Here is a 12,879-nt window from a genome sequence, read left to right as displayed (position 1 = left end):
ATGGATCCCGAGAACCTTTCAACACGAAAACGAAGACTGGGATGTACTCATAAAGGCCTGCTGTAAGAATTTATCTATCTTAAACTTTTCAAGATGGAAGGAGATGGGTCCCTTAACAGTTGCCTTCAGCCAAGTAAAAGTAAAAGTCAAAGGATGCTCAGATTTTGATGAGAAACATTTGGCTGGCATGGCTTACCTTCAAAGATCAAGTTGTCATCTCCCCAATCAGGAACTTCACACTACCATGGAGTGCATCAGACTCTATCTAGCTTAGCATATTTCATGGCTTAGTGGTGGAAGAGCAAATTCCTATTGCATTCAAGATGCTCAAAAAAGGAATTAAACAATGGTCAACATATGGGATTACTCTCGAGGGGACTGGAAAGAGTTGGATAATCTAAATAACTAGTATCAGCCTATCAAGGGAAGAAATCACCCTAGTATTGCAGAGAAGAAACTATTGGGGTCCACACATTTATCGTACGATTCAACTCAATAAGGAATTTAACTACAAAGGGATCTACTAGTTAAATGATAAACTTCTATCCATTCAAGAGAGAAAAGAGTCATCCAGCAAGCTAGTCAAGAAATTGAATAAAAGATGGCACATCGATTGGGGTCAACACCAATGGTTGTACAAATTCCATATGATTTGAAACTCCAGCATTCAGCCAAAAAAAGCCAATCTTTTATGGTTGATTCAGTTGAAAGCAATTTGGACATGCTCCAGAGCTAAAAAACTAGGCATTGGCATTGGTCTCTGCCCATGGCGCTACAAAGACGAAGAAACCATCCCCCATCTCTTCTTCTCGTGTCAATCTAACCAAAATGCCCCGAATTTTCTACAAAAAATGATTGCCCCTTTTCACCCCTCAACCATAACATGGAAAGAACTATTGCTTAGAGAAATCTATGGACTGCATCCAGTCATCTTGAACTGGCTATGCAGTTTACTACTGTGGCAAATATGGGTTTCACGGAATAAAAAATTATTTGAACAAGTCATTATTGATCCAATGCATAGTTTTAAAGAGGATTTTTTATTTCAAGTCAAGTCCCACAGGAAACAACTGGCTAAAGTTTGCAGCAAGCACCCCTCAGCCAAGAAGAAAAGATAAGATCCATACAAAGGACTAGGTATTGAGCTTAAGAAATTTCACATTCATGAGGAAAGGAGAAAGAAAATGGAACGTAGGGAAGCTTGGTTTATTGCAATGTATGAGAAACCTACTATCAACACTATTGGTATAATAAAAGCTCAAGCCAAAAAATGAAAAGGATTTCAAATGTAAATAGAAGCTAGTCTAGAAACCACATAGACTACTGGGATGGACCTGTACTTACGTCCACTTCGTGTAATACTTCTCTTTTTTACTTATTAATACAACTTCACGTTTCATCAATAAAAAAATAAAAAAATCCCGCCTCACCCACTGCCCTTGGTGCGATTATCGATAGAGTCCTAATTTCTAAAAGGCCGTAAACCAGCTCGTGACAGATTTGTAATTTTGTCCAAAACGGTACCATGGTTGGTGGGATTCGTGGTAGGTAGCCAGCTATATTCATCGTCACCGTCCCTTGTCACAGTCACTAACGTCACCAGGATTCACTGTCACAATCATCGCTAGCAGGGAACAGTGACTACATACACACATACATGGTCACTTGTCGTGGTCACCATCACGATCATAGTAGGATAGAGTGACGAGAGAGAGTGTGTGTATGTGTCAGTGTGTGACACTGTGACGTGTGTGTGTAGATAAGCATCGAGCATTCTTCTGTGACACCTAATGGGCAAAAGGTCTCAGCTACCACAGCAGCAGCAGGTGCAGCTTCTGCCGTACGCGCGCGGGCTAGAGAGACGTAGTACTCAGGGTTTGAGTATCTCGTCCCTAGGAGTGCGGCGGCGGCTGCTGCGGCATCCGATATGCTTCATCCCGCTGCTGCTGTTGGTCCTGTACACGGCCTTCTTCGTGTATATCCGCCGCCAAACCCTAGCCTCCGCGATCCGCCCCTTCTGGTACCCGGCGCCGCGCCCCTTCCGCCGCATAATCCCACACTACTACGCCCCGGGCATCTCCGTGCCGGGCCTCTGCGCCCTCCACGGCTGGGCCCCCCGCCCCTCCCCGCGCCGCGTCTTCGACGCCGTCATCTTCAACAACGAGCTGGACCTCTTGGAGATCCGCTGGCGCGAGCTCCTCCCCGTCGTCTCCAAGTTCGTCCTCGTCGAGTCCAACTCCACCTTCACAGGCCGCGCTAAGCCCCTCTGGTTCTCTCAGAATTCCGTCCGCTTCCATTTCGCCATGCCGCACGTCGTCTACAACCGCTTTCCTGGGCGCGCCCTCCGCCCCCGGGAGAGCCCCTTCTCTCTCGAATATATGCAGCGTCTCGCCGTCGATCAGGCCCTCGAAGAAGCAGGCATTGCGGATGGGGACCTCCTCATCATGGCGGACGTCGATGAAATCCCTAGCATGCACACCATCGACCTGCTCCGATGGTGTGACGGCGTCCCGCCTGTGATACATCTCCAGATGACGAACTACCTGTATTCTTTTGAGTTCATGGTCGACAAAGGGAGTTGGAGGTCCAGCGTGCATCTCTACCGCCCCACAGTCACAGAGTATGACCATGGAAGGCAGACGGATGTCATCTTGGCAGATGCCGGATGGCACTGCAGCTTCTGCTTCCGGTACGTGAAAGGCATCGTGTTCAAAATGCTGGCTTACAGTCATGCCGACAGGGTGACCTCGACTGATTTCTTGGATCATAAGAGGGTGCAGGATATCATATGCAGAGGAGCAGACTTGTTTGACATGTTCCCCGAGGCTTATTCCTTCTGGGAACTCATCTCCAAGCTGGGCCCTGTGCCAAAGTCCTACACAGCTGTTAATCTTCCATCTTTTCTTCTCAGGAACCATGAAAGGTTCAAGTTTCTTCTCCCAGGAAACTGTGTCCGGGACTTCAATTCATCATAAATCAGGTCTTCCTCTCTAGGTTACCTGTACAAATCATTCTTCTATTTTGTTATCCCACAAGTCGGCCTTATTGGTCAGGTAGCTGAGGTGTCCGAGTGTTACTTATTCTCCATACCGATTACACAACTGCATTGCCAAAAATTTGCACCCATAATTGGTGCCTATGATGCTCGGAAGGGATGTATCAACCAACTATCTGGATGTCCAAAACATAAGAAGATTTTCCTAACGTATTGAATAACTTCACAAGCTAATCTACTGCAGTTCAGCATCTTGCATCCCATCGAGACTAACATCTCCAGGATATGGTCTACATAATACATCTATTATGTGCTCTTAGAACGAATTAGATGTCACTATTAACTATAGCAAGAGAAAATTTGTATCTTTCTTTATCATAACATTCTCTTATCATGTGGGAGTCTTGTTTCTCTTGTACAAAATGTTTTGTAATCACTAATGAATTATATGCACATGCATATACATCTCCAAAAAACCTAAGTTAAGAAACATTCATAAAAGAATTTTGAAATGTATATGGATTTGTGATTAGAATTGTCTTCAAGATCTCCCATGCATACTTCTTTTGAGAGATGAAGATATTTCCTGGCTCTTGCCAGATTTCGATCCCTAAAAAATAGTGCAGGAAGCCCAAGTCTGTTATTTCAAACTTAGAACTCAAAGCCTTTCGAGTTTGGTTTATCATATCTTCATAGTCACTTGTAATAAGAAGGTCGTCCACATATAGAACAATCACTACAGACTTTTCACCATCCTTGTAAACATACAAGTTAGCATCCAAGGCACATCTTTTGAAGTTTAAGCTTAAAAAAAACTTATCTATCCGCTAATACCATGCTCTGAGGGCTTGTTTTATCCCATACAATGCCTTCTTCAGCTTACACACTTTATTCTCAGAATGGGGGGGCTTCAAACCCTAGTGGCTAAGCCACCTACACCTCCTCCTTGAGGTCACCATTTAAGAATGCTGACTTAATATCCATTTGGTAAATTGGTCCCACTGCTTATGGGCAACTATTGCAAGTACTATGCGAATAGTGGTCATTCTGGTAGTTTGGGCAAATAACTCTTGAAAATCAAACCCTTCAACTTGTGAAAATCCTTGGACAACCAGTCTGGCTTTGTACTTTTCTAAGGTACCATCAGCCTTGTACTTTACCTTTCAGATCCACATGGTGCCAATAGCCTTCTGCTTTGCTGACCGATCCACTAGCTCCCAAGTGTCATTCTTCATTATGCTATCATACTCAAATTGCATAGCTGCCTTCCATGCTGGATTTGCAAGTGCTTCTTCTAAGTCAGTTGGTTCCTTTACTTCTCTCATAATCTCAGCCCCATCAAGGGCATATTGACTATGTGAGCAGAAGCCCTCCTTTGCTCCTCTATTCTCTGAGATCTCCTTGGTCCATCTGCCTTCTCCTCAACACATGTAGGCATAGGATTATTGTGGTCATAGAGCTTCTTTACCCAATGCGGCAATGGCTTTTCCGATGAGGTGATGTCAGGTTGGTGAACTTTTGCCTCATCATCTGAAGATGATGCTTCCTCCTCCTTAAGTATAGGGACATCTCTCGGGATAGGTTCATAGTAGACTACTTCTTCACTTGATGATAAAGTGGAATAACTTGCATTCTCCTCCTCCACTGTATGCAGCTGCTCCTTGAATACCACATCACGGCTTGCGATGATCTTCTTTGTCTCTCTTGGTCATATAATTTGTAAGCCTTCTGCTCATCACTATAACCTAAGAAGATACATTTTTTACTTTTTGGTTTTAATTCAAAAATTCTGAAAAGTGAGACAAATGGTTTCTTACCACTGTAAGCCTCATGACTACAGTATCCCCTTTAGCATACATCTTGCCATCTCCACAATGGTGCGATTCCTGTGTTCCACAACACCATTCTGCTGAGTTGCCGGAGGTGTTGTCAATTGACGTTTGATCCCTTTGCTCTTGCAAAAGTCTTTAAACTCCTTTGAGTTGAACTCACCACCGCCATTTGTTCTTAATTTCTTCACACTTTTCCCTCTTTCATTCTCAACAAGTTTTAGCCATTCTTTAAACTTACCAAAAGCTTGAGCCTTATCATGAAGGAAGTACACCCATATCTTCCTACTGTAGTCATCAACAATCAACGTAAAATTAGAAGATCCCCCCAAGGCATGTGTAAGCATTTTACTGCCACTACAAGAGAAAGGCCCTATAGACACGCACTACACACGCGAAATAGCGGGCACGTTTATCAGCGCGTCTATTGGCGCTAGTATATATACATAAAAAACGCGTCTATATATCTGCATTTTTAAACCGCTTATAGATGCGAAAATAAACGCACAGATTTTTCATTTCTCATAAAGTCCCTAAATATGATCAAACATCTTAACAGTAAGTATTTTTTAGAATACATTACCAACTTTATTTCTTTGTGGTCTAATATAGCTTACCCAATTGTACTTCTTTGTGCATCTTAGTGCATTGTTCTTTGGATGTGCGCATTCAATTCTAACACTATAACACAACAAACGTTATATGTATCACAAAAGTAAATGACTCTTAATTGATATTTTAGTTCTTTTTGAGTATTACAAATATACATCCAATCATTCAAAGCTAATTATATGCTACAACGAATGATTAATCTCATCTTCAATGAGATTGGCTCTTGCTAGACTATCTACCTCTAGGTCTATGTTACCAATAGGCAATGAAACAAATAAGTCTATCCCACTGTCAGATGTATTGCTATGCTCAATTTTTTCATCATCATCTGCAACCATATTGTTATCCTCTTCTACGTTTCCTTGAACATCCTCGCGGGAATCATCTTGCACTGCATCATGTATATCATCGATCATGGCATCATCATGTGCATAATCATTGATTGTTGGATTCTCATCAACTATCTCTATCATGTTGGTAGCATTGCCATATATTGGTTTTGAACGATTAGATATGGGGATGATGTGTCACCATCGGTTATTCTTTACCATTGGGTGATACACAACCTGCATTTAAAAAATAAAAAGTAAGAAACTTAGATATTTATTGTATTTTGATAATGTATAAAGAAGTAACATATATGAAAATAAATAGCTTCTAATATACCTGCTCGCATTCTTGAGGTAGTACGAATGTGTCATTCTTGCCTTGGTGAAATTTTGTAGAGTCAATCATTACAAAAGCACTTGGATGACGTCTAATTGTGCGATGCTCACCCATTGTTACTTCTTCTTTAAACCACTTCACATCTAGTACATATATACAAAATCGCCTAAAGTCAAGCTTCAAAATATCTTGGATCAAGCCACAATAACCTTCCATGGTGCCATTGGTATCCTGGAAGTTTGCAAGGATACCTCAATCCTGGGTATTTCTCTCATCATCTATGCGTTGAGTTTGAAAATGTTTGCCTTCACACCAAATAGCATTGAACAATGTGCACTAGTAGTACATTGTTGAGATCATATTAATGATTTAGTTAAAGATGAAACATGTGAAATTATTATATCATATATAACTAAAGATAATTTAATTATAAGTATGTCTCACCTTTGATAAGCAATCTTGTGTGTATTCCCACTCCTCTTGCGATATATCCATCGCCTCCTCTTTTTCCATCTTCTCCATTTCTTCATGTAGCCAATCTATATCAATATGATGTGGAAGCACACTTAAATATTCTGGATATGGAATATTACGTCCATGTATAGCATGAAATGCTTGCCTTTCGCTTACTCTTCTTGCCCTTGCTTCTTTATATAGTGTCACCCATTTGCTCATTACTTCACTGTTAAGCACACAAAATACATTTAACTTACAAAGTTTCTCTTTCATTAGCACTTTGCTCCTTCCTTTTCCTTGAGGTATTATAGAGGTCATCCTCAAATCTTCATCATCTTTCCATAGTCGTGGTAAAGAGAGGTCCACTTTAGTAAGATATTCAGAGATTTATACAAGGGATGATTGTACTAACCAACCCTCAGCCATGCTTTCTCAGGCCGTGCATTTTGCCTTACAAAATCTTTTAGGATTTTCATAAAGTGCTCTAGAAAAAACATCCACCTTGCATGAACTACCCAACAAATTGTGATCTCATCAATCAGACGTACGAGTAAGTGTACTTGAGTAGTCAAAATGGAGCGATGAATAATTTCCTCCACTAAGCAAACCACCTCAATGGATAATACTCGAGCCTCTTGCAACGTATTTGGATTGATTTCCTTCAAACACTAGAAGAGAGAGGCCCTATAGACGCGAAATAGCGGACACGTTTATCGGTGCGTTTATCAACGCATCTATTGGCGCTAGTATATAGACGCAAATAACGCGTCTATATACCCGCATTTTAAACATACTTATAGATGCGAAAATAAATGCACATATTTTTTATTTCTCATAAAGTCCCTAAATATGATCAAACATCTTAAGAGCTAGTATTTTTTTAGAATACATTACCAACTTTACTTCTTTCTGAGTATTACAAATATGCATCCAATCATTCAAAGCTAATTATATGCTACAATGAATGAGCAATCTCATCTTCAATGAGATCAGACCTTGCTAGACTATCTACCTCTAGGTCTATTTTACCAATAGGCAATGAAAAAAATAAGTCTATGTTACCAATAGGCAATGAAAAAAATAAGTCTATCCCACTATCAAATGTATTGCCATATATTGGTTTTGAATGATTAGATATAGGGATGATGTGCCACCATCGGTTATTGTTTACCATTGGGTGATACAAAACGTGCATTTAAAAAACAAAAAGTAAGCAACTTAGATATTTATTGTATTTTAAGAATGTATCAAGAAGTAATATATATGAAAATAAATAGCTTCTAATATACCTACTCGCATTGTTGAGGTAGTAAGAATGTGTCATTCTTTTCTTGGTGAAATTTTGTAGAGTCAATCACTACAAAACCACTTGGATGACATCTAATTGTGCAATTCTCACCTGTTCTTACTACTTCTTTAAATCACTTCACATCTAGTACCTATATAAAAAATCGTCTAAAGTCAAGCTTCAAAATATCTTGGATAAGGCCATAATAACCTTCAATGGTGCCATTGGCATCTTGGAAGTTTGCAAGGATACCACAATCCTGGATATTTCTCTTATCATCTATACGTTGAGTTCGAAAATGTTTGCCTTTACACCAAATAGCATTGAACAATGTGCACTAGTAGTACATTGTTGAGATCATATTAATGATTTAGTTAAAGATGAAACATGTGAAATTATTGTATCATATATAACTAAAGATAATTTAATTTTAAGTATGTCTTACCTTTGATAAGCAACCTCGTGTGTATTCCCACTCCTCTTGCGATATATCCATCGTCTCCTCTTTTTCCATCTTCTCCATTTCTTCATGTAGCCAATCTATATCAATATGATGTGAAAGTACACTTAAATGTTCTGGATATGGAACATTACGTCCATGTCTAGCACGAAATGCTTGCCTTTTGCTTAGTCTTCTTGCCCTTACTTCTTTATATAATGTCACCCATTTGCTCATTACTTCGCTGTTAAGCACACAAAATACATTTAACTTACGAAGTTTCTCTTTCATTAGCACTTTGCTTCTTCTTTTCCTTGAGGTATTATAGAGGTCGTCCTCAAATCTTCATCATCTTTCCATAGTCGTAGTAAAGAGAGGTCCACTTTAGTAAGATATTCAGAGATTTATACAAGGGATGATTGCACTAACAAACCCTCAACTATGCTTCCTCAGGCCATGCATTTTTCCTTACAAAATCTTTCAGGGTTTTCACAAACTGATCTAGGAAAAACATCCACCTTGCATGAACTACCCCGCAAATTGCGATCTCATCAAGCAGATGTACAAGTGTACTTGAGTAGTCAAAATGGAGCAAGAAAAAGTTTCCTCCACCAAACAAACCACCTCAATGGACAATACTCGAGCCTCTTGCAACGTATTTGGATCGATTTCCTTCAAACACTAGAAGAGAGAGGCCCTATAGACGTGCACTATACACGCGAAATAGCGGACACATTTATCGACACGTTTATGAATGCATCTATTGGCGCTAGTATATAAACGCAAATAATGCATCTATATACCCGCATTTTTAAACATGGTTATAGATGCGAAAATAAACGCACATATTTTTCATTTCTCATGAAGTCCCTAAATATGACCAAACATCTTAACAACTAGTATTTTTTTAGAATACATTACCAACTTTACTTCTTTCTGAGTATTACAAACATGCATCCAATCATTCAAAGCTAATTATATGCTACAATAAATGATCAATCTCATCTTCAATGAGATCGGACCTTACTAGACTATCTACCTCTAGGTCTATGTTACCAATAGGCAATGAAAAAAATAAGTCTATCCCACTGTCAGATGTATTGCTATGCTCAATTTCTTCATCATCATCTGTAACCATATAGTTATCCTCTTCCGCGCTTCCTTGAACATCCTCGCGGGGATCATCTTGCACTGCATCATGTATAGTATTAATCATGGCATCATCATTGATTATTGGATTCTCATCAATTATCTCTATGTTGAAATCATTGCCATATATTGGTTTTGAACGATTAGATATGGGGATGACATGCCACCATCGGTTATTATTTACCATTGGGTGATACACAACTTGCGTTTAAAAAACAAAAAGTAAGCAACTTAGATATTTATTGTATTTTGAGAATGTATCAAGAGGTAACATATATGAAAATAAATAGCTTCTAATATACCTGCTCGCATTCTTGAGGTAGTACGAATGTGTCATTCTTGCCTTGGTGAAATTTTGTAGAGTCAATCATTACAAAACCACTTGGATGATGTCTAATTGTGCAATACTCACCCGTTGTTACTTCTTCTTTAAACCACTTCACATGTAGTACATATATACAAAATCGCCTAAAGTCAAGCTTGAAAATATCTTGGATCAAGCCACAATAACCTTCCATGGTGCCATTGGTATCCTAGAAGTTTGCAATGATACTAGAATCCTGGGTATTTCTCTTATCATCTATACATTGAGTTCGAAAATGTTTGTCTTCACACCAAATAGCATTGAACAATGTGCACTAGTAGTACATTATTGAGATCATATTAATGATTTAGTTAAAGATGAAACATGTGAAATTATTATATCATATATAACTAAAGATAATTTAGTTTTAAGTATGTCTCATCTTTTATAAGAAACCTCGTGCGTATTCCCACTTATCTTGCGATATATCCATCGCCTCATCTTTTTTTATCTTCTCCATTTCTTGATGTAGCCAATCTATATCAATATGACGTGGAAGCGCACTTAAATGTTCTGGATATGGGACATTACGTCCATGTCTAGCACGAAATGCTTGCCTTTCGCTTACTCTTCTTGCCCTTGCTTCTTTATATAGTGTCACCCATTTGCTCATTACTTCGTTGTTAAGTACACAAAATACATTTAACTTACGAAGTTCCTCTTTCATTAGCACTTTGCTCCTTCCTTTTCCTTGAGGTATTATAGAGGTCATCCTCAAATCTTCATCATCTTTCCATAGTCGTGGTAAAGAGGGGTCCACTTTAGTAAGATATTCAGAGATTTATACAAGGAATGATTGCACTAACCAACCCTCAGCCATGCTTCCCTCAGGCCGTGCATTTCGCCTTAAAAAATCTTTTAGAGTTTTCATAAAGCGCTCTAGAAAAAACATCCACCTTGCATGAACTACCCTACAAATTGCGATCTCATCAATCAAATATACGAGTAAGTGTACTTGAGTAGTCAAAATGGAGCGAGGAATAGTTTTCTCCACCAAACAAACCACCTCAGTGGACAATTGTAACGTGTCCACCTATTCGCTTGCAAGATACCTCTTAGCAACCCATCAAAAAGAGGGTCTAGAGAGCTCCGCCCAGGACTCCCATGGAATGTTATGGGGTTTGTGATCTAGGTATTTTCGAGTCTGCCATGTAGCGGAAGTATTCCGGCTGTTTACACTTAGGACCAATCAGGGTTTTTCTAATGGTCAAGTTCTTAGAGAGTAACTAGCGTCGAAACCCAGGCGAACTACTTTACACAGAAATGTCAGGGTCGAAGCGGATTCATGCTGCAGTTGGTTCAAGGCGAATGGGAAAATGAGAGGGATACCAATCTCGACCTCTCTGCCCATAAGGCATAGTCCAATTCTGTTTCCCTAAAATAGCATAAATCGGGGTTCTAGTATCCTAGAATCTAGGTCAACGTTCCTTGTTGTTCATTTCCTTCGTGAGAAATTCCCTGCTATCGATTTTGTTTGAGAAAAGTTCTCGGCCAACCGGGACCACCCATCCATAGGACGGACCCATGGCCTCATCCACCGCACTTTCCTCGGGGTTGTTTTGGTTATCTAATTACATATCACATTTAGTTGGACACGTATAAAACAACTTCCTTAATTAGCCAATTAGACATAGGTTCCTTTACCTAATCTTAGCACTAATATAGAAAAATAGTGTCAATCAAGTTCCTTTTCAACAGGTTATCTTATTATCTTTCAAAAACATCATATAATCCAGCCCATAGGCTAATCCATAATCCGCCCGAAGGCTATCCATAATCCACCCGAAGGCAATCCAGCAATCCACATAGATTACTAATCCAAGATTCTGCCCGTAGACTAGTATGCGGCCCTCGAGATCCAATCCCGAGTCACATTGGCCTCTTGTGCACGGCCCAAAAGAAAAGGGATTTATGACCAGAGCCCCCCTTGGTACCCAAGCGTCCTCCTGCTCCAAGTAGCGCCCAACGGGAGACCTCTCGCGGTGGGTTTGGTCCATGTTCCCGCCACGAATAATAACCCCCTTGGTTAGGGTCAGGCAGATAGTTGGGAGTAACTGATGTTGCCTCTCCCTTCAGGCCTTCAACTTGAAGCATTAGTTATCTTTCCATCTTCAGTTCCTTGAGCAAACAATGCAAACAATGCTCCTAAACTATTACAAACATAATCAATCCAGTGGTAGTTTAATTGGCCAATTGCTAAGGAGTGAATCCTCCTCTCCGAATGCATCCAGTATTTGATCTAGGATCAATTGCGACTTGGCAAGATCCCCAAGCGTTTGTTTGTTTTCCCCCTTTTTACCTTGGGTTAGGGTCATACCTTGTCAATCCAAATTAACCATTACCTTAGGTTTCTTAAGTTAAGACAGTGAAGCCTGGCAACTATGTCGCTCTAACTTGATTGATCCTTTGCTTACTAAGAAAAATATAACTTCCCTTAACTTGGCAAATCAGCCCAAGAAAGGTGATGTAATAGGATGTCTACTCATCCTCTTGCAAGTAAGACTTGTGCTAGAACCTGAAAACCTCATTCCAAGGAATGACAAATCTATTTTGTGATTAAACTACAAAGCCGTGCGACGTTGCAACTTGTTGCACAAGTATCGCACCTAACTTATGGGATCATTTCACCCATTGAACGGCGTCTCCTGGTCAAGTAATTTTTTTGAGACAAGATGCAAGGTTTAGGGTGTCTTCTTTACCCAACCCCACCCTAATTATACTAGGCTGCCAACAGTTCGGTCCTAGGGTTTCCAAACTCAATCCGCATTAGGTCGGTCGATCCTTAGGGTAGAACCCTAGGGTTTCCAACCCTAATTGTACTAGGCTGACAACGTTCCGTCCTAGGGTTTCCAACCCTAATTGTACTAGGCCGACAAAGTTCGGTCCAAGGGTTTCCAAACTCAATCCGAGTTTTAATATTAGGTCGGTCAATCCTTAGGGTAGAACCCTAGATTGTTGTTTGCATGGGCATCCAATTGACCCAAACATTTCGTGAATGTGGGTAGGACCTTTGGGTTTGAGGGTTTTGACTTGGCATCCAAGTACGATACTAGGGTGCACTTCTAACGTGCCAAGCCCTAG

The 12,879-nt window shown here is 40.1% G+C and overlaps 1 protein-coding gene across 1 annotated transcript; it reads left to right on the top strand.

Moving 5' to 3' along the window:
* Positions 1 to 2,158: 2,158 nt before the first annotated feature.
* LOC148026337 (uncharacterized) lies at positions 2,159 to 3,389 on the top strand. Its single transcript, XM_087690431.1, has one exon. It carries the CDS (start codon positions 2,304 to 2,306, stop codon positions 2,973 to 2,975), a length of 672 nt encoding a protein of 223 aa, XP_087546557.1. The 5' UTR covers positions 2,159 to 2,303; the 3' UTR covers positions 2,976 to 3,389.
* The last annotated feature ends 9,490 nt before the right edge of the window (positions 3,390 to 12,879 follow it).

This window comes from Lygodium microphyllum, chromosome 13 (assembly GCF_053477565.2).
Source record: "Lygodium microphyllum isolate KBCC chromosome 13, Lygodium_microphyllum_v1.1.10, whole genome shotgun sequence".
In the NCBI taxonomy this organism is placed as follows: Eukaryota; Viridiplantae; Streptophyta; class Polypodiopsida; order Schizaeales; family Lygodiaceae; genus Lygodium; species Lygodium microphyllum.
The sequence above is the reverse complement of the archived record's forward strand: the minus strand, read 5'-3'. Positions and strand labels throughout refer to the sequence as shown.